The 22,503-nt window shown below is 42.6% G+C and overlaps 1 protein-coding gene across 6 annotated transcripts in view; it reads left to right on the top strand.

Annotated features, from left to right (window-relative positions):
- KMT2C (lysine methyltransferase 2C) overlaps window positions 1-22,503 on the top strand; it is a 246,640-nt gene that overhangs the window by 32,010 nt on the left and 192,127 nt on the right. For all 6 annotated transcript variants that reach the window (XM_019508137.1, XM_019508136.1, XM_019508134.1 and 3 more), the window contains exon 2: window positions 19,272-19,434. In XM_019508137.1, coding sequence (XP_019363682.1) covers window positions 19,335-19,434 — 100 coding nt within the window. In that variant the 5' untranslated portion in view covers window positions 19,272-19,334. The remainder of the gene's footprint in view (window positions 1-19,271; window positions 19,435-22,503) is intronic.

Below are 22,503 nucleotides of genomic sequence, written 5' to 3'. Positions count from 1 at the left end.
TCCCCTAATGAGTTTGTAGGCAGCCACTAAATCTACCCTCAACCTCCGTTTGCTGAGGCTGAACAGGTTCAGGTCCCTCAGCCTCCTCATAGGTGCTGCCCTGTTGCCCTCCAACCAAGTGGGTGGTTGTCCTCTGAACCCTCTGAAGGCAGGCCACATCCTTCTTAAAGTGCAGTGCCCAGAACTGGACGCAGTGCTCCAATTGAGGCTGGACCAATGTCGCGTAGAGGGAGAGTATCACCTCTCTGGTCCGGCTTGAGATGCATCTTTGGATGCACGACAAGGTGCAGTTGGCTTTGCTGGCTGCGGTCTGGCATTGGCGGCTCATGTTCATCTTGGAGTCATTATTGACTCCAAGATCCCTTTCTGCCTCTGTGTTCTCAAGGGGGAAGCTCCACTTGAGAGCACAATCCCCTCCCATCCTTGGCAGGTTTTTCAGTCTCCATAAAATAAAATTCATGGTTTTATCAGGGAAAACCAGGATCCTTGGTGAGCACTCAGTAGTCCAGAAATTTTCAAGAATAGTAAAACATTTCTATGCTCTTTTTTCCCAAAAATAGCATTTCAAGCTAAGTACAGATGTTCAAAAATCCCCTAGGGAAGCACTGTTAACTTTGTGCTTTACTTAAAGTGCAATAAGTTAGAGCAGGAGCCAACTGAACAGATGTTCGTTGTTCGGTGGGAGCTCGCTCACAGCCTGCCTGCCTGCACTGGCCACTGGGGGTGCTCCCGCATGCCTCCTAGGGGGCTGCCAGAGCAGCTTCTTTCTCTGCCTGCTCTGCCTTCCCCCCCCATCCCCCCGTCTTGTCTTGTCCCACCCCCCACCAGCTGGTTCACTAGACTTGGAAGCAAAGCCAGTCTGAGGAGTGGCAGGAGGTGCTGGAGTTTCAGCACTCACTCTGCCTGGCAGGAGGGTGAGACTGTCCTTCCCCTAGCTCCTAGTCCTGCCCCTGCTCACCAGGCCTCTAGTGATAAGTCACAACTGTGCAGGTGAAGGGGCAGAGATGGTTTTTCACCTTAAGGTGTGACTGTTCCACTAAGCTGAACAGCACTAAGCTGATTAACGTTTGTTCGGCTTACTAGGTGAGGTCTGACAAGGCCCATAAAGTGGGATCTTCCACTTTTAAAGCATTTTATGTGCCATGAACATCTGTTCTGCTGTGGCTCAAAAGCTCTTTCTGTACACTTACATTGTGTTAAGTGTAATGTTTGTACCCACCCACTGTGTTAATACACATGAAAAGCCATCGGTATAAGAATAAACAATCCCCTCCCATCCTTGGCAGGATTTTCAGTCTCCTTGTATTTCCGTTCTCGTTCTTGTGTATGCTGCATGGATTGTGCATTTGGACTTGGAACCTTGCTTATCTACTTTAAGGCAAAACTCCACCCCAGCTTAGGCCCGTAAAGCTAGCACGGCTTCAGATTCTGTAGCCACAGGCATGCTGGGAAGTGATTGAGTTGGCGCGGCATCTGGTTGCCTTTGACTGCCCAGCCTAAATGACCGACTTACGCTGTGAAGTGATGGGGACCAGTGGCAGCCTTTGGTGCATCTGGGTACATAGAGAGAGGATGCGGTAGATTTTAGGCCATGCATGGGCATTACGTTTCTATCAGGAGAATCACCACTCTTACAGTAGAAACTAGGAGTGTTCATTCATTTTTTCCTGGAAGAAACATGTGTCCTCTGAGAGAAATGTCTTCCAGGTTGATGCCTAGAAAATCTTCCCTGTGAGAGAAACTCTGTTGCAAGGAATGAATGCCTGCATATTTTCTTCCTGGTCTGGGAGGGAAGTAGCAGGGCAAAGCTCCCCATTTCTTCCACTTGCCAGGGACTTCCTGGTTTGGGAAATGGGTTGGGGGTTTGCCCTGCTGTTCCTCTCCTCTTCTGGATTAGTTCCAGCCTCTTCCCAGGACTGGGGACTGCACGATTTGGAGAACAGGCTGAGACTTTTGCTCCCTCCACGCCCCTTGTAGAGCAAAATGAAGGAGGCTGCTCCCCTCGTGTTCCTCACACCATGGGCTCACAGGCTGGGGAACGTGTAGGGAGCCTTTCCCCCTGCTGGGGACCACTGCTAGAAACTTGTGAGAAATTTCCACCTCTAGAAATGAATGCCCGCTCGTGGCCTCCAGCTGGAGAATCCTGTCTTTAAAGTTCAGAATACCATATTTTCTCTCATACAACGTGCTCCCAAATGAAATGCACGTCCTTGTTTTTCAAAGGCAGAATGTAGGGGGAAAAAAAAGATTTTTCTGGCATCGTGGCTGACTGGGTGTCATAGAGTAGGTCTTCCTGGGAATACAAAGTGTCCAAGAAGTTCCTGGTGCCAGCTGCTTCACCCAGACTGTCTCCTGGAAGTGCCAGGCTTCCTGGGTACTCTGTTCCCAGGAAGATTTGCTTCACAAAGTCTGTTCAAAAACTATCGAGACTGAACATGTATTTGTGGTACAAAGTATTGGGTGGGGGGCATGGCTTTGCTGAACATGTCTGGGTATGTTGGGACTCCTCTGGACAGGTTTGCAGCTCATGGTGTTTCCCCAGTTTTCTGTGGCCAGCCGTTGAAGTAAGATCGTTTGTGTCTCACGTCTCCTTTTGTTATGTCAGTGTCCAGAACAGCGCATGTGCTTTAAATTTTGCATGACAATTGGGAAAATGGCAAGTGAAACATTTGAATTACTTAAAATAGGATTTGGCGATGATACTATGAGCTGCGCAAGAGTTTTTGAATGGTATCGTTGGTTTAAGGAAGGGTGATCATCGGTCGAAAGTGACGAGCGTTCTGGACAACCCTCAGCATCACGAAATAATGAAAATGTGGCAGCGGTGGCAGTTTGTTTCAAAATGATAGGTGATTGACTGCCTGAGAGAGAGCAGAAGAAGTTGGCATTTTGTTGGTTCATGTCATTCAATTCTATCCAGCGATTTGGGAGTAAAATGACCAGAAAAGTGGGTGTCCGACTCTTGGGTGCTTCACCACGACAACGTGCCTGCCCACTCAGCACAGCTTGTGAAGCAATTTTTAGCCAAACACCGTATCCCACAAGTGCCACAGTCTCCATGTTCACCTGATATGGCCTCATACAACTCTTTTATCTTCCCTCAACTAAAGAAAACCTTAAAAGGAAGATTTTTTTTTGATGTGGAAACCAGAAAACAAAGTGTGACTGAGCAGCTTTTAGCGATTCCACAAATTTCTTATCAGAGGTGCTTCCAACAATGGCAGAAATGTTGAGAGAAGTGTGTGGCTGCAGAAGGACCATACTTTGAAGGAGATGAAGTCAAAACCCTTGTAAATAAAACATTTTGTTTCCTGTAGCGTCAGTCTCGATATTTTTTTAACAGACCTTGTATATCACACAAGTTTAGGTCTCAGACCCTTGCAAGAGCAGTAGCCACAGTTAGTCTGTGGTTTTCAGCCCTTTTAGACTCCAGGCACCTCTCAGAAAACACCAGCTCTTAGTTTTCGTTTGATTTTTCAACTATAGAAAAATAATAGGGCAGTTCTGTTGCAAAGAACTCAGGACCAGAGCAGGTCACAATGTTTCTAATGGTATGAATTCCTCTTGGAAATCTCTGGGTTTATCTTGTGAACCATGCTTGTACACCTCACAGTGCTAACATTGCTTGGCCCCCTGAGGCACCCTTAAAAAGATCTCAAGCACCACAACACCCTGGTTGAGTATCACTGCTGTAAGTAGTTATTTATATAAGTTTCTGTACATAAAATGTTACATCCACCTTACAGGCCTCATCAGGATACTACCAGCAGCTCACTTGCAGCTTGAGACACAAGTTACATTGTTCAGGGTTAACACCGGACTTTGTCTTCTTGGCCGCTGCATGGCATGAAGAGTGTCTCCAGGCTTGCTTCTTTTCCAGCAAGGAAAAGAGCTTCCCTGGTTAAAACACATGCCCAGTTTTGTTTGGTTTTGTTTTGTTTTTGGGGGGGTTATTTTATACAAATAAAATGGGGGGTTGTTTTGTTTTTCCCCAAAGACTGATCTTGGGGGAAAAAAAAATCTGTTGTATGTGATAAAATATGCTATGTAAGGCAAAGTGTGTGTTTATGCCAGTATACTGCATCCCCATTTTCCTGCCTTCCCTGTCTGATTAGTATCTTGAGAATCATAAAATGATATGACAAGAGGAGTTATAAAAAGCTTTGTCATGATTAGATGTCAAAATATAGTAGCATAATACTTTGTGTCATAAAGTATCAGGACAAGGAATTAGAGTTGGTTGAGAGTTTTTAATTAAAGAGCAATTTATTGTTATGCTTCTGTAAAGTTACTTCATTCTAAGTAACGTTTATAAATACAAACTGATTTTTCAGGCCTTCCCTGTAACCGTTGCCTAAAAACAAAATTTGTTTTAAGGTGAGATATAAGGGTTTGTTTTTATGAGGGATGAATGTAACTAGAAGTAATCAGTATTTATAGTTCAGTATCTGTAGTCTGGGTACGCTAGAAGAAGTGTTGTATTAACCTGTCAGCCAAAACCTGGAGCACCATTTGGCTGCTGAGAGGGTGGAGGGAAGGAGGAAGAGAAAGGAATATACAGACTTTTTCTTTCAATTGTTTTCTTTTTTTTTAAAAAGTTTGTGCTTTGTGCTTCCTGTAGAGTAATAAGTGTTGTTGTGTCACTTACAAGCTGTATCCAACATGTCCTGAACAGAGACATTGAAAATACAGACGGAAACAACCCTTTTCCTGTTTCCTTCCCCTTTTCTGATTAAACTACATCAGTGATCCTTATTCATTTGTTCTGTGCTGTCTTTTTGCAGCATCCAAAGTAACTTTGAGTTCAGAAAGGTTGTGTCCTACATGTATCTTATTTAGCCTATAAAGTGCATATCTACCCTGCCTTCTGCCTTATTCATTTATTGCGCTCTATTTGGTGGAAGTGGCAGTAAGCAGGTATAGAGGTGCTAATGGAGTGTAAACCTCTAACTCTTAAAAACATCACACGACACTTCTCATTAAAGGGAAACATTTTGTTTTTGAATCTCACCTACTCTTTCTCCCACAAAGATTCTCCAGTCTTTCTCCCGGGTCCTTGGCCATTGCTGTGCCAGTTCTGTAGGAAGGAGCCCGTGAGAGTGCCCCCTTGGCATTGATGCAAGAAAGCAGAGGCAGCCCTAGAAGAGTTTTCACTTGTTTTCTTCAACCACAATGCTTTGAAAAACACTCATTTCTTGAACTCTAGATTTTGAATATCTGGGAACTAGAATGAGGGGAACAAGGTTATTGCTATAAAGAAATTTCTGAGAGGATGTGATGATGAATAGACTAGAGGTAGAGAACAGATGCTATAGAGTCCATGAAGAAAAGCATTGGAAGCAGAATGGACAAGGGGCACCACGGGAGAGACGGAGAGAGAAGCAGCAATAGCACAGAAATAAAAGCTGAAAGGCCTATCGGAGAGACATGAAAGGGCCTATGTTCCTGAAGGAATTTCCAGTGCAGGTTTCCTTTATTCAGTAACTCTTACTGAAATAATTTATTGAAAGCTCTGAAGTAACACTGTTAGCATGTGTTCTGAACCAATGGAGTGTGTTACTCAAAGTGCTTTTCTTTTTTTGCACGAATTGCATAGGAAACATTTTTTGTCATAATGTGCCCAAATAGAACCTACTCCACTTGGTTTTTCCTTGAAGTCTTTCTTTGAAGCTGCTTTAGCATGAAGGCAATGACACTATGGTTCAAGTGGAGGTGGTATTTTCATGCTAGGCACCTGATTTCAAGATCTGGTAACTTTCCCACACCACGCTATTTCTTGGGCTGAAATATCTCCCACTTGGCCTCAGAATGAATACAACCTTTTCATTTTCTTGTTTTCTGAAGTATGAAGAAATCTTGTTTGTGGGAAATTGCAGTAGTTTTTAGTACTCTCCTGAGTCGAGATTTATGCTCTTTTCTGCGACTGTCATCCTAGTGTCTGTTTGGAGTAGGGACTACTGCAGTATGATTCTGCCTTGCAGTACAGAAGGGGGGGCTCAGGCTGGGGCTGCGGGAGCTGTGCACCAGGATTGCTCCCAGCTCCCTGTGCCCGGGCTGGGCCGGACTGTTATGGAACTGCTGTGACAGGCAGGGGTCTGCCCCTCCTCATCCTCCCCTGCTCTGGGGCCGGGGAGGGGGGCTCTGTGCAGTGTTGCCTTGGAGCTCAGGGCTGGAGGGGTGGGGGGTGAAGGGGAGAACTGGCCACAGGAAGCCCTTGGTGGCTTTTTTTCCCAGCAGTACAGAGCCTCCCTGGTGGGTGTTCTCTGTTGTGCGCACTGCGAGCAAACCCTCCGCTCCTTGGAGTACAGTGCATGTAACGGAGGGTCTGGCCAGGGCTCGGGCAGCGCTGGACTAGACACTAGAGACCTTTGGAGGTTCCTGCTAGGCCCGCTTCTCTGTGATTCCCCTTTCCCTCCTCCCCCACTTCCCCTCAGGCCCAGGGCCAGGGTCTGGCCAGACCCCCTACCCTCAGCTCAGCTTCCCTCCAGCCTTCTGGGCACTGCAGAAGGGAAGGGAGGGCTCACTTTAGCACCCCCTGCCCTTGGCTTCTGGCCTGAGCCACTACAGGCATGTGGATACGTTCAGGAATCAATCAAAAGGGAACGTCTATTTGCTTGCTTGCTGGTTCAGTCTACGTCTGGCCACGCTGCTGCTGCTGCTTGAGCAATGAGGAAGGTGCTCCGGAGAGGGTTTCCCGCCCCCACTCCCTTCTCAGCCATCCGGAGCAGTGATAGGACTCCAGCTAAGGAGGATAGGGGTGGGGCCGACCCTGCTGCACTGAAGCAATTAGCACAGACCAGACCAGCCTATCCCAGGGCTGCAAAGCATCCTGGGATGCTGTGGGACTGTGAGTTAACTTAAACCAGGAAGAGGTCTGGGACAGAAGTTCTGTAAACTTGTTTGACCTAAATCGGTTAAATCTGATACTACATTCAACCAGGTTTACCTTAAACCAGTTCCAGCCATTTTGAAAGTGGTTTATGTGCACTGAATTTCTGTTCTGTTACAGGTTTAAACTGGTTTCCGATCACTTAAACCAGTTTGTGTGTAACTTCTGGCCCTAGCCCAACCTGTGTCCTTGATTGCTGACACCTGTATCCAGCCAGACAGGAGCATACAAAGCATGCTGGGATGCATGTTCTGGGTCCCCCTGGCTGCTGCTTTTAGGGTTGCAGGCAGACAGCACTTCGCATGCTTGTACAGGTTTCAGTAAGCAGAATTTCAAACAGCTTCCATTAAATGGCTGAATGAACTTCATCCATTGGAATTGAATGCTTGTACACACCCTTAGAAAGCAGTAGTAAACCGAAATTTTAAACAGAGTTATCTTTTGGTCTCTATGTAATCCTTATTTTGAGTAAAAATGGTTTAGGGCTTAATGTTGCAAGCTTTTTTTGTGGAGGTTACTTCTGGAAAAACCTAGATAAATTATCATTACAGTAAGCACTATAATTAATACCCCAAAGTTTTAATCAGGTTTGGAACCTCATTGCACTTGGTACAGTGAAGGAATAAAGAATGTGCATGCTTTCAAATTTTTGCCGTATTACAGATATATATACACACACAAGTAAATGGGAAATAATCCCATGGGATAAATTATTTACATGTATGTTAGTAGGCCTGTATCAAAGGCTGGTTGGGTTTTTTAGATTAACTGACTACTTGTTTGGTTTTGTTGCATTTTTTTCATTTAAGTTACATTTTCATGTGATTGTGAAAAATATTTTTATGTTTTCAGCATGTAGTTTACATGTTTCTTTACAATAATGAGTTTTTTAAAAAGGTAAAATGTTTACCAAAAAGATATAACTGCTGCAGTTGTTCTAAATTAACCACATTCAAAATATAATTATTTGGTGCAGTAATACTTTTTCTTAAGATTACAAATTTCATTAAATTGAGGATATCTAGTTTGGGCTTGATCCTGAAAGGTGATAAATACTTTGGCCTCTATCCAGCAAAGCACATGAGTATGTGTTTAAGCTAATGAGTTAGTCCCATTGAATAGGTTGGCTTCAGATTGCTTTTAAACACAAATTTAAGTTCTTTGCTGGATTAAGGCTGGAGCCCTTAGTAGCTTGCAGAATTGAACCATTGATTACAAACTTTATGTATTGATGAAGGTCTTAATCTTGTTTCTGTAGACTTTAGTGGTGTAAGATCTGGCCCAGAATTGGAGAGGGGGAATAAATGTTTCAGGCCCAGTGTAGTTCTGTTGTCAAATTCATTTTGTAATGTGGATTCCACTGCATGCAAGGGTTTTGTGTAATGAACCGTTGTACACTGATCGCAGACCAGTTTGCCTCTCATTCAGTGTTTCATAATATCTCGGTGGCAGGTGATTTGAGATCCTTACTTTTTAATGCATTTTACCTTTTTTTTGCCTTTGTCCTTTAAAAATGTGAACACTGCGTTATATGCTTCACGAGTCTGTCTCATTTGTTCAGGCAGAAAAAGAGTAGAGCTGATGCACTCAGGTCAGCTACTGACGGCTTACTTGGCAGTTGCCGGTGGCATGCCATTGTTCTGCAAACCACAGCTGGGAACCCCTGTGTTAATCACTCCACCTGATGAAGTGGCACATTCCTTAAATTAGCAACTCCCATAATGTTGAAGAGCTGTTCTTGGGCTGTTGTATTTTTGTGTGCCGATGCATATCACTTTTAAAGATGGCAGCATTTCCTTGGGCACCTCACTGGAGGGCAGAGAGAGGGCAACAAATCGCTTCTTATGTTCGCTTTAAGCTGGCAGTGCAAAAATTATGGTTAAAATTGGTGGTTTTGACACTGAATTGCTTTAGATTACTTTTTAAAGAGATGTCATAAACTAGATATCCAATCATTTGTAAATAAGTAGTAAAAAATGTTTCCAAGTACTATGTTGCATTTGCCCAGAGTTTCCTCTGTTCCCTGTTTTAAAATGGCATATTTCTAAGATTGCATTTTTCTAAAAGTGTCTTTGTTTCTCCTCTGCTACATGAAAGACTTTCGCAAACAACTGGAGAAACTGACAGGCCATGAAAGATAAATAGTGAAACTGGTGATACACAAAATGCTTCAGATACATAAGCCAATGCTGGTTTCCCGCCACCCCCCTATTTTTAGTTACAGCAATAGTAGGTGCTACTTGTAACAAAATGTAGGTGACATTTCCGAAGGGATGTGCAATTTTATTTTTGCCAATTGATGATAACGCTTTAAAAATGGCTGGAGACTTTCAGGAAAAAACAAATCTGTAAAGACGGAAAGCAAAATGGTGCTGGTGTCCACTTCTCTGTAGAAACTGAAAAAACTAAATATTTATAAAAAAATGCAAGCCAATTTGGTGTGGTTTCCAAGGTAACAGATTTTAACGTTTGGAAAATCTTAAATAGGTGATTTTTTTTTTTAATTATTATTTTTTGAGACTGAGTAGGTAGTGGATTATCAGGTAGACAGTTACAATTACGCATCCATCACATCAGATTTTGCCTTGGGCACCGTGAAAACGTTTGCTTTATGTCAGACCCAGAATATTGTGACGGATAAGTCCCTAAGTAAAGGTCGGACCTGGCAACAGTGTTCACTCATCTGAGAAGCTAAAGGTCAGAGTACTCGGGAGGCAGGTAGAATGAGAAGCCAAGCACCACATACCACTGCAAGTGGTCACCTATGTCTCTTCAGTATTTTGTGGACCTGTTCCATACAGTTCATTTGTTTAGTCTCTTGCCTAAATATCAACTTTATTAAAACATTGTGCAGTAATTTGGTATTCTGTACACTTTGTTTAACTTTTTCAATTAGAGTAAATCCAGTTTGCGGTATATGCCCTCTTGCTTTGGGGGTAGTTCATTAATGAATTTTTGGCCAGTGCTAAAGTATTCAAAAGCTAATCTTGCATTTGTTTTCACACTGCAGTGCAGTCTAGTATTTAGAAAATGTGGGTCAGATCTTTCTCATCATACTGACGTGAATGGTCTCCTTGACGGCATTGGGGCTGCTTGCATGAGTAAGCTGAGCAGGATTTGGTTCTTAAAGAAGTTATTAGGTGGAAGTGCAGGTGATTATTCAGGTAAGGCCTAAAAACTTTTATATTCTGAGAATAGGATTGTAATCCTGATTGGTTACAGCAGTGATTCTCAACCAGGGTGCCACAGCACTGTGGAGAGTATTAAGATCCATTTCAGGGGTGCTGCAGGATGCTGCTCAATATTAGCATTGTTAGGTGTGCAAACATATGTACAATTCACAAGATCAACTCACAGATTTCAAACAGGAATCCATAGTGTCAGCAACATTCTGACCTGTTATGTTCTTAGTTTCTGGCAACAGAAGAATTGCTCTAGTATTTTTCCATAGTCAAGGAATGAGTGAAAGTTATGAATAGGCATTTTCTGAGGGGTGCCGGGAGTCTGACAAGGGGTATTGCCTTGAGTCTACAAAGGTTGAGAACCACTAGGTTACAGCCATCCTTGGGGGGCTGATCTGCCTACTGAATGCACCCAGGGCAGCCCCCAGAAGATTGACTGGAAAGCTCAGTCTGGTTGCTGCTTCCCTCTTGCTCTAGCCCTTTTGCTAGCGCAGATTAGTCCTCCCTTTTTGCTGGTTTGAGTGCATAGGCATTGATGGTTTGCCCAATACCCCACCCACCCATTTGGGAGAAGAAGCAGAAGCCTGCTGGCAGCTGCTTTACCTCTCTGTACGGGCTCCAGTAGACGAGTCCTAGGTTATTAGTATCATTTAAACAATGGCTTGTGATTTTAAGAGCGTATGGGTTATCCCAGTTTTATTATAAACATTGCCATATACAGCTTCACCTCATGTGTTTTAATCCTGGTTTAATTGTAGCCGCTTACGAATCAAACAGTCACAGCAAATCATTTGATCTTGCATTTTATAGATCAAGTGATATGGACAAGTTGGAAGATAATAGGCAGACGGTTTCATCCTATTATAGAGAACAGTGTAAAGTTACTAAGAAAGTTGATGAGGGAGAGAGTATTTTAATATACCAGGGGCCAGGTGGGAATGGATATTGGGACAGTAAATATCTACATGTATGAAGGAGATCAATGGCACATAAAACAGAACAGTGTTTTTGGCAGTTCTTTCCCTTTTGATGGCATTAATACCTCTATAATTAAGAGCAATAGAATCATTTATAGATATTCTCTGTACTATTATAAACTATTCTTTTTTTTCATTGAACAGCTGTAATTTCTACCAGTGGAGCAAACTATATTATAAGAAAATGATTATTAGTTTAAAATGCAAAGTTAAATGAATGCAAAATTAACAAACAGATGGTGAAGAATTATTATGGTTTATTTTACTCCTGGGTAAAGGGGCTCATGCATGATTGTAAAAATGTCATCACACTTCGTAAACCTGAAAGCAAACATTATTTGCAGTTGTGCACATCTGTTTTGGGACACTGCTAAAGGGTTAGAAGAATCAATGTTGTTTTCAAATAAGGATATTCATCAAAAGGATATAATTTATTTAACAGTTATGGCTTCTGCTAAGTATCAGACTTAATGTTGTGTGCAATTCAGTACAAAAAGTTGGCAGCTTTTCTTCACTAGCTACTGAAGCACACTGTAGAAAACCGGTTGTATACCTGCTAGGTGCTTGACCAACAATTAAAGAGTTTTAAAATTCTAGGTCAAGGTATCAAATTCTGGAGTAGTTTTCCAAAGAACGTGAATAATGCAATACGCGTAATTATGAGATAGGCAATAATGGAGCTTTGATGTTTTCTCTTCAGAAGTTTGTAAATTTAAAAAAAACAAACAAACAACACAGGAGTATGTAATGTTTAGAGAAATAATGTTTTGGGAGGCAGGGTGGGAGGAATATGTATAACTGACTAATTTAGTCAAATTGAGAAAACTGAAAGCATCAGCCAGATAAAACATAGGAGGCTTTTATTAGGTTAGAAATTATATTAACGTTTCAAGCTGGTAGTTTTGAAGTATGCCATCTAATTGCTTTATTTGAGCTCAATTTACAAAAATTAGCGAACTGAAGATGTAGGATTTTGTTTACAATGACTCTGTGCCATTTGGAGAGCACAATTTAGGAACAGCCAAGGAAATAAGAATTACGAACAATGAGGTGCTGATTGCAGTCAGTGGGGAAGGAATACTAAGAAGGTGCTCAGTGATGGGGAAGGTATCCAAGACCAGAAGTTCTTGCATTTTACATGCATGTGTATTTGATCCAAAATTGCTCCCCAGGCCTATCCCGTTTAACATGCTGTAAAATGTACGCATAATTGAATATGTGCAGTGATTTTTGTTGACACTTACTTTACTATTTGAATAACTTAATAGTATACACACAACATATTGTATTGAAAGAACAGTTCACGCCAAACTAATCTGATCATCTTTGATAGGGTAACTGGCTTGGTAGATATAAGAAATGCAGTAGACATAATGTACTTGATGTTTAGTAAAGCTCAGTGTCGGATTATGACACTCTGAGGCCCTAAACTATGTCCAGCTTAAGAGGCCCCATACGATAACAAAAAAAAATCCACAAAATCCATGAAAATGGATTTTCATGAAATTTTAAGATGAATTGTTGTTATTTCTGCACAAATTTATGAACGCAATGTGAATAACAGCTGTGGAGCCGTGTGTGTGTGTGTGCGTGTATGTCTGTCTGTCTGTCTGTCTGTCTGTCTCTCTCTCTCTCTCTCTCTCTCTCTCATATATATATATATATATATAAATAATGTCATATTAGAACGTAAATGCCCAGACTTTTTTTTCTTATTTAGATGCCCCTTATATTGTGAGGCCCTAAACTGTAGCTTAAGTCTAAATCCGGCACTGGTAAAGCTGTTAACAATCCCCACATATCCATAGTCCCATTCTCATAAGAACACTGGAGAAAAATGGAGTGGATATAATTAGCATTAGGTGGATACATAATTAGTTGAATAACTGAAAACAAAAGATGAACTGGTCATGGATTGATACCAGACTAGCAGGAAATCTCAACTAGGATTTCACAGGGGTCTGTTCTGGGTCCGGTGTTTGTCAGTTTTATTAGCGCATGGATGCAGCGTCTACAAATGTTATCAATATGCTACTTGCTGTGAAGGAGCATACTGATAAAATTTGTATATGAGACAGCTAGGAGGGGTTGCAAATGCTTTGGAGGATAGGAGTAAAATTCAGAGCACTCTTGATAAATTGGGACATTAGCCATTGACAACAAAATGAAATTCAGCAAAGACGAATATATGCTACCATATGCAGGGAAGGAAAAACAAATGCATAAATTCAAAATGGGAGATGACTAGTTTAGCAGTGGCACTGCAGAGAAGAATTTGGGAATTATGGTAGATCACAAACTGAACACAAATCACTATGAGATGCTGTTTCAAGGAAGGCAAATGCAGTTTTGGGGTCACCTCAACAGAAGCCTTATACAGGAGATGCTAGTGTCCTTCTACTTGGTACAGCTTGGGCCTCGGTTGGACCACTACATCTAGTTTTGAACACCATGTTTAAAGAAGGATGTAGAGAAACTGGAGAGGATCCAGAAGGCTATGAATACAATTGAAATGCAAGACATATGAGGAAGAGTTGAAGGAACTAGGTAATCTTAGTTTGGAAAAGAGTAATCAGGGGATGAGCCTCTGGAATCTTCCATGTGTCCAGTAGAGTTTTGTTGGAGTTTGGTAGTAAAACTAGTCTACGGCCATGTCACTAAAGACTGAATTAGACGCCATATTGTCAAGGGCATCGTTGCTTCAGTAAACTTTAATTTGTCGTTTCCTAACTCTTTCATGTTGGATTTTGCAACCTTTGTTTGTTTTTTTCAAACAGTTTTAGAGAGAATGTTATATTTCATCATTGATTAATATTGCAAGATGAGCAATGTGTCATTTACAAACTGAGAGAAAGAAGTGTCGTCTTAGTTATCAATCTTGGCTTTAAAGATCGTATTAGAAGTTGCAGGTTCTTTGAAAAATCATGTTAAATTATAATCTGGGATCCTGGTTTTCTGTTTGAATATTGCAAATTCTGATTACAACCCCCAAAATCTGCATTTTTTCCGTGATTTAAAATGAAACGACGTGTGTGTATATGTATGTATCAGTTGAACACACTATTTTATTGAAATCTTTACAATTTTAAAGCAATGTGGAAGCCTACCCCAGTGCCTTAATCACTATAGTAAAATAAATTCTAAATATCTATAAATTTTGAGTTTGATTTCTTGGGGGGAAGGATGGACAGATTAAACATGGAAAATCAGAAATCCCCCTGCCCCCTTTGCTAACCAGGATGCGGTTCCAGCTGCAGCTGTGTTTTCCCTGCCAGAGGGGGCCCACCACTGCTAGGGCTATGGAGCCAGGGACCCGGGTTCGCACCCCCTGCAGCAGTGCCCAAACCCCAGCTGCCATGCACAGGGGGCAGAGGCTACTGCAACAGAGCAGAGCATGGAGCCTGGGTCCCTCCCTATCCCTCCCCAGATGGGTGCCACAGCCATATATTGTTGTTCACCCTTTAACAATACTCATGTTCTTGAATGAGCCGTGAACAAACAGTGAACTTTCTAGCTAATTTTCTGATACTGTGAAAGGTATTTTCTTCAGTACAGGAGCCTGTAAAACTTTTGATACTTCTCTTTTCTGAGCCACAGTTCTCTGTTTGCTTTGATATCTCGCCAGGTTTTTTTAATCCCTGCACCTAGAATACTTTAAAAGAGGCCTGTGTGCTGTCACCGCCTCTAGCTGATTCCTTATCATCCTGTCAGTCAACTTGAAAACTCCATTCTTTTCCTTTGCTCTCTTATTATCTTGAATGTGAAGGAAAAAGATGCCTGTACTGGCTAGAGAATGTTTTGGTTTTTTCCCCTAATGTCCTGATGATAAATTTTTATCAGTAGAAAGCTGAAGTGACATTGGTTCTGGGAGCTTTTCTTTAGTACAGCTTTAAAAATATTTAATTCATGTGCTTTTGAACTCTTTCTTCACAAAGGTCAGTCAGTGATTTATAATAACTACATACTTGTTCTTCTTGGGTCAAAACTTGCAGTCTAATTTTGGAGAAGTGCTGGCTTCTCTTGCTGGAAAAGCAAGTCTTCTAGTCAACAGCTGCTGCAAAAACTCCCTATGGAGATTTATTACTTGTGACTGCTTTATCACTTTATCTTATAAATTCAGCAAATGTTGATATTCTTTGCTTCAGATGATACGTACCACATTGTTTACAAAGTGTGTGTTTTGCTTAGCGGCCAAATGCTTTCCATTGCCAATGTAGTTTTAGCAGATGGGTTTGAAGGGTTCAAAGAAATGTAATTTAGGCTTCCATTTTTCTCCCAACATCTTTACGTGATGAGGTAGATCAGCACGTGATTGGCATTTTTTTTCTCAGATTTATTCCATATCTTGCTCATTTCTGATGATTCAGTTTGCACCATCCTCTGTGAAAAAAATGGCAAAAGGAGCTTCCTAAACCAACCTCAAGGAGCCATTATGTACCATTTTGGATTGACAGGTTGAAACCAGACTAGAGGTCTTACATGTCCTTAATGCTGGTTGTCTTGATGATTCAAAGTTTTGTGTAATGCTTTGATTCTTTAAATATTCAGTGATTCACTGGTGTTTCTCATTAGATACATAATGTCTATGTACACATTTTCTAAAGAGTTAGTTTTGTTGCAAAATACCTGTTCTAGGGGCTAAGTGATCCTACAAAGCATGTAGTGTGTTCCTTCTTGAGCTCTACGATTTGAGTGTTGACTATGGAGTGAGGCAGAGAGATCTCTCAGTGAAACAGAAAGATATAGCTGCAACATATGAAGCTAGAAACTTCATGCCATGGGATTTCAGCACATCAGAATCGGTCCCATCTTGTGTCCTGTGCAGCATCTGGCCATGTGATATTCGGTCTTCAAAATCTTGTTGTCAAAATGTTTTAAAATTGGAGGCTGCCAAAAAGACCAGCTATTATTTTTGTCATCCTCTTTTGTTCCTTGTGTTCCAGGGGCTCCTCGAACCCATTTGCTAATCATGTCCCCTAGACAACCAAGCCAGTGCAAGCATCAAGTGTTTTCCTCCATACAATAAGACTTGTTTTTAACCCTTGTATGTCATGTCTGTACATAAATTGATCTGTATAATCTAAGCTTTATGCTTTTATTTTTGTGGAGCTCTAAAGCAGTGACTGTACAAATGCTTCTTGGAGAGCCAAACTTATTTTATATATAGCTCAACTTTGCACATTCTTTTGGAAGGCAAAGCACTTATTCCTAGCAATTTTGAATGCTGGACAGGAGGCGATTGACTTTGTACCTTCAGGAAAGCTTAATTCAGTTAAATTTGTCATGTCGTACATTCAGTTGGCACTTTCTTCCCCACACATTTGGCCAGTCTGCCCAAAAGACTTGGTACTACATGTCCCCAATCAAATGTCATATTTTGTTGGCTGAATAACTTCTCTTTTTTTTTAAATTGCAAGTAAAGTAGCTGTTTGTTCTCCTCCACTGTCTTTCCACTGTCACTTGGCAGTTCAGGTAGATGTTTTCGTAAGGCTATAGGTTTAGTCTGGCTTTAAGAATGTCCATTTAGCAATTAACTTGGGCATGTATCCTCACAGTCGTTGCTTTAAAACAAGATGCTGTCTATATCCAGAGGCTTGCCAGAGCATAATTTCATGCCTTGTGCAAAGCTCTTGAAATGTTGAAGGATTAAGATATTCTCTATAATATATTTTGTCTTGTGTGTATAAGGTTTAGTAGCAATGCTATGGATCTCTTAAAATTCTGTATATATTGTTTCTGTTTGGAGTCTACTTGTCACTTAATGCATCAGTAATCTAATATGCCAGCATTGCTAAAGTGTGTATTTTAGTGCTGAAAAAAATAAGCTCACCCAGCGCTTTACATTTTATACAAGAGGCAAGGATTTTACATGTATATTTTATACACGTCATTATAAACCACTGACCTGTTTTTCAGAAGTTTATTCCAAATTTTCTGCAGAGCTGTATGATATCCAAAAAAAATATTGTTGCCTTGGTGAAAGAGTGCAAAAGCATGTTACAGTGCTTTGGGGACTGTAATGACATCCAAGAAGTAAAAGGCCTGATGAACTGAATCAGAAAGGCGTGGGTGATATTTTATAGGAAGGATAATGGACTCTCTTCCCCTTTCAGTAAAGGGGTGGGGGTGGGGGGTCAATTAGTAGTTCTTTCTAAGAAATTATCCTTTTCACGTATGCAGATCAGTAATGTTTAACTTTTTCATCTATTACTTGCAAAATCTGTCTGTAGCATTTGCTTGTAGAAACTAGAAATAGGAGAAGGATATTAGGTTAAATAATCATCACCCTTCCAGAGAGGATTGTTTCATACTGATGTGTTGGTATTTTCAGTAGAACCCACTATCTTCTGTTTACCCTCATGTGATTGCTTGTTATAACATACAGTGTTGTTTTACAAGATTGGAGCTATCCCATTTATAACCAAAGCCCTTGCCACCATGCATAGTTCTGCCTAAAGTATTCTAAAATAGTTCTCAGGCCTCTGTATAAAGAAAAGACTAGAATTAAGACAATAGAGTCTATATTCTCTTGTCAAAAACTGTTAAATTTGTGAGTGCAGATTTACTATTGGAAACAAATTGGTTTACAGTGGACAAGTTTGTTTATGTAGACCAGTAAATACTTAAGATGTTGGTTGTATGTAATCAGTGCTTTTCTAAGGGATAACCACATGATGTTTCTCCAAAGATAAGTAGTTAGTGGCTGAACATTGTGGTTTTCTGGCGCTCAGCTTTGTTCAAACTGATCTCATGAATTCAGGGGGAATTTTACTGTTGACTTTGTAGGGGGCAGCGTTAAGTATCTCCTTGTACCCTGGAAAATCCAGCTGAAGAAATCTTCAGCTTTGAAGTATGGACAGAGAGTTGAACCATTCCAGAGTGCTCCAGCGATAGTGGGAGTGGTCTGAAATAATACCTCCTGGGATGAGAGTTGGGGGAGGGAAGGAGAGAGTAGGGCAAACTGTCAGTAGGTACTCTTCTGCCACTCCTCTTTCGGGGTGCTTTTATCTGGTCTCCCACCCCTTTTCCCCCCCCCCGCAAGCTGCTGGATGCAAGAGAACCCAATGCCTCCCTGCCACCAGAGCTGGGATTCTGCCTCCCCAGCCCCCAGTCCCCACCTGTCTCTGCTTCTGCTCTCCTGGATCTGGTGGGAATGACATTCTAGGGACACATCCAGATGTGCATGTATGTTTGGTTTCCTAGGGACAAGTAGCAGCGGCGCATCTTCTTGTCCCTGGGGAATGCCCATGCCATGCACACTTCGGCGTGCAGCAAGTTGCCCCAGGTGGGGTGGGGTAGGGGAGGTTGGGGACAGCACTGTGCTAGCCCCAGCAGGCTTACCTGGGATCCTGGGGGCTTCCTGGGGCTGCAGCCATGGGGATTCTGGCACACGGAGCCTGTCTGGCAGTGGAGTGCAACTCTGGGTGGGCTGGCTCCGCTTTTCAGCAGCACGTGCTGGCTGAGTGTGTGTTGCTCCAGGTTTTTTTTTCTTCACACTTTTTTGGTTTTTTTTAACCCCTGGATATCCAGGGGTCAAAAACCGCAAGAAAAAAAACCCAGTGTAGTGCACGATCAGGCCATGTGCCTTTGCAGTGTGGAGAATACTTGTATGTGGCACTGCATATGTGTCTGCAGTGCCACATACTGCATGGCTGTGCTTGTCTGGACGCAGCCCAGGAGAGCAGAAATACAGCAGCAGGGAGGGTGCTTGCCGCCATGGGGATGTGGGGTAGCAGAGCTGCAGCCCTAAGATACACAGGCGGTCCAGGGGCCTTGGCACAGTCTGTTCCACCCTCCACCCCTATAGTGAAGTCACTGCAGCCCCCTGTAGTGCCCCATAGCAGGAAAGCATACTGCTTCATGCAGTTGTGGCAGTTTTCATCAGTGTGGCACAACAAGGACTGTATATCTGTCCAGTAGCTGAAACTACATTTTTTTAAACATTTCCAAAGCTGTTACACTTGGAAATGTTTCAGATGTCAAATCTGTCTGCAGCCTTAGAGACTAGGACAAAGTACCAAACAGTGCTGTGAGCCACCCCTGCCAAGGGGAAAACTGTTGGGTAATACGTGATTGTAACTTGCTTACATGACCAGGCCCATTTGCATTGCTTCAGCTTCCTTAACAATGAATTTTCTCATTTGTGCAATAAGAGTTTCCACCCTGAACTGTAATTTTTGTATTTGCTTTTATATTAAAAAGACTCGCATGTCTGTTTTGCAGCGATGTGCATATTGTAAGCACCTTGGAGCCACTATCAAATGCTGTGAAGAGATATGTACCCTGATGTACCATTACCCCTGTGCTGCTGGAGCAGGCACCTTTCAGGATTTCAGTAATTTCTCCCTCCTTTGTCCAGACCATATTGACCAGGCTCCTGAAAGATGTAAGTAAGAAAATCAGAAACAACATGTTGTGTTATTTAAACAGTAGAATGACATATGATTGTGTATATCAATAAATTCATACCTGCGTCACATAAGGCAATGGTAACAATTTTTCCACTCAAGGACATTTTCATTTTTAGTAATAATTTATACTAAAAATAAGGAGATTACTGGGCTACAGTTCTTAGTACCTAGCCCAGATTGAGTCAATTGTTAACAGGAATCAGGAAGCTTATGGCTATTCCTTTGTAATGTAGTAATTTTGTAAATTTATAATTACATTTTAGAAATTGGGTCCATTTTTTTTTTTTTTAAATATAAGCAACCAAGGTTGGGTTGGGGTTTTTTTAATGTTGCTAAAATTAATCTGTGCTAACTAGGAAGGTAGACATGCCAGTGTGGAGCTACACTATGACAGCCCAGTGGAGTTTAGAGAGAGAGGCAGAGCCAACGGCAGTTTCTAGCTGCAAGGCCCTAGGGCACGCTTCTAGACTCAGACACACTCTCTTGGGATTTGGGATATTGCTAATGAACCCTTAACCTTGTAATTGGTGTCTGAGATCTCCTAAGGTCTCCCCACTGCTTTCCCAGAGGTCCACAGCTGTGAGATTTGTCCTTCTAATTTAACACCTGGGACAGAAAAGCAAGGAGCGCAAGCTTTATTTTTGAAGTGCTTGTGGTGTGGATCTTTAAAAATAGTGAAAGCCCTGAGACTTGCCTCCCCCTTTTCTGAGATCCCTCCCTTCTAAAATGCCAGGTTTGCTTAGTGTTTTAAGCTTGGCAGCGTTCTTCTTGTGAATCCTCCATGCATAAGACAGTGGTCAGCCCTGTATGCAAAGGGCAGCTCCACTTCATCTCCACCTCTATGTCAAGTGCTTAGACAAGCTATAGTAACGATTGCCCCCTGCACACCAGGAAAAACACTGTTCCCCACATGGAAATCTCAAGTCATTGTATAAACACGTCCCTTATTCCAGCAGTGGTTGCTATATTTTGCTTGACATTGTAGAATATTAATGTGTGGCATTCTTATTCTACCACCCCATGGCATTGTCCTCTGATGCCTGTAATCCCATCTAAATTTTCTCCTGTGCTCACAAGGAGCTGTCTTTACTCCATGGTGTCAGCACTGTCTGCCTAAGATGGTGCTATTCAAACTGTTCAGCATAACAATATCCAACTCCATCTATTCATGCATTTATCTCTGTCTGTGTCCTCCATTGTCTCCTGTCTAGATAACTGCAATTCTTTTGCCTTGTAGTCGAATAACAGTCTTCTTTTAATCTATATTCAAGCTTGTCTGTGTTATCTTGGTGCACATTCACATTCTTTAAGAAGTAGACTATAAAATACCTGCTAGTTTTAGGCTGTGCACACAAACTCCGTTCATTCTCCCTGATATGCCAATTCCCATGTTGTTCAGCTAGAATCTTCTTCTGTGTGCTTCTCTTGGCTATGTTGTATGCATCCTTTTTGCTATGATCATCTACCCAGCTTGGAAGCATAATCTTCATGGTACGTTTCTCACTTGCAAGATAACATGGGGGACTGACACCCAGGTTTTACCACTCAAGTTATCATATCAGTCTCACATGAGTGGGGGCATTCCTGCAGTACCATGCTTTAAGTGTTTCTCTACGTCCCTGTACATGCCTAGGGATATATCTCATTGCTTTTTGTGCTGAGACGCTTCAGAATTCTTCCCCAGTTATTGTGGCAATTGCAGGTGAACGAGAATCCCTCCTTTCCTCTCCCCCCCCCGCCCCAAAATTATGAGATCTTTTAAGCAGATTATACTGTACTTTTAAACTGTCTTGTGATTTTTTTTTTCTCTCTCCCTGTGGGAGTACGAGACAGTTATTGCCCACTCTCACAAATTCAGTGAGGTCAGTTTAGCCCTTTGAGGAAGCATGAATATGTGTTCAGATCTTGAAACAAGTCAACTGTTGCACAATGAAATGAGTTACTCTAGGATGCAAAGTCCAACAGGCCAAATAGTGTAGGAACTTCAAGAAATGTTGTACGTGCTCCAAAATTGTAAGCTAATTAACTTGAGAAGGGAAATTAGTTTCTATCTACCTCCCTCCTTCCCCATATATGTGTGTGTGCACATATGTATGTATCCAAAGTACATTTTAAAAGAACATTATTAAGGTTGCCAAGTCAAGCACTCAAATTAGAAGATGCTAGAACAGGGGCAGGCAAAATATTGCCCATGAGCCAGATTTCCAGGCACTTTCATTCAGCCCGTGGCATCAACCAACGAATTGTGCCCCGTCCAGCCCTTCCGCCCACAAGGGTAGAAGTGAGGTGCCCACGCATATGCGCACCCCCCCCCACATACACAAATTGTACCTCGCTCCCACACTCGTGGGTGCAAGAGCCCACCCCGCCCCCCAGCACTCAGCTTCTGGGCACAGCTGCTGCTGCTACTTCTGCAGCCACCCACATGGGAACCTGCTTGGTTTCCCAGGGGTCCAGCTCACTCCAGGCAGCAGGTACAGAAGCAGCGGGGGCATGGGTGGTAGAGCTGCAGTTGAGCAGAAGTGTGGAGAGTAGCACAGAGCCCATGCCTGTGGGAGTGGTGGGAGCGCAGAGCTCAGCTGGGCAGGGTATGGGTATGGGTATGAGGCAGGGTGAGGGGGGTGTGGAGACGCCCCACACACTCCCCCACACGCACACAGTCCCTGTTGCCAGCAGCAGCTGCAAGCAGGGGGGCGCTCAGGGTGCTTGTGACGGGTGAAAGTGCTGGCATCCTGCAGAGCATGGCTCCAGCCAGGGGGTGAGGAGTACAGCCATCTCTATATCGCGAAGGCTCTGTGCCGCATGTCTGCAGCTGCCGCATGTCTGCAGCTCCCACATGTGCACCGAGGGAAGCCCCATGTTGGAGCTGACTGTCTTCCCCTTCACCTGTTGTGCAGGTCCCTGGAAATGGTGGCATCGAGCACAGGGCTTTCCCTGGTGCAAGTGTGGGAGCTGGAGGCATGCTGGCCAGAGCCCAACACCACTGGGCACCAGTGCCTGTGCCATACACAAGTGCCCTGAGGGGGCCCTCCCACTCCCCCCCC

The sequence above is a fragment of the Gavialis gangeticus genome, unplaced genomic scaffold (assembly GCF_001723915.1).
Source record: "Gavialis gangeticus isolate Ggan-Ray unplaced genomic scaffold, GavGan_comp1, whole genome shotgun sequence".
In the NCBI taxonomy this organism is placed as follows: Eukaryota; Metazoa; Chordata; order Crocodylia; family Gavialidae; genus Gavialis; species Gavialis gangeticus.
This window is presented reverse-complemented; position numbering and strand designations above follow the sequence as displayed.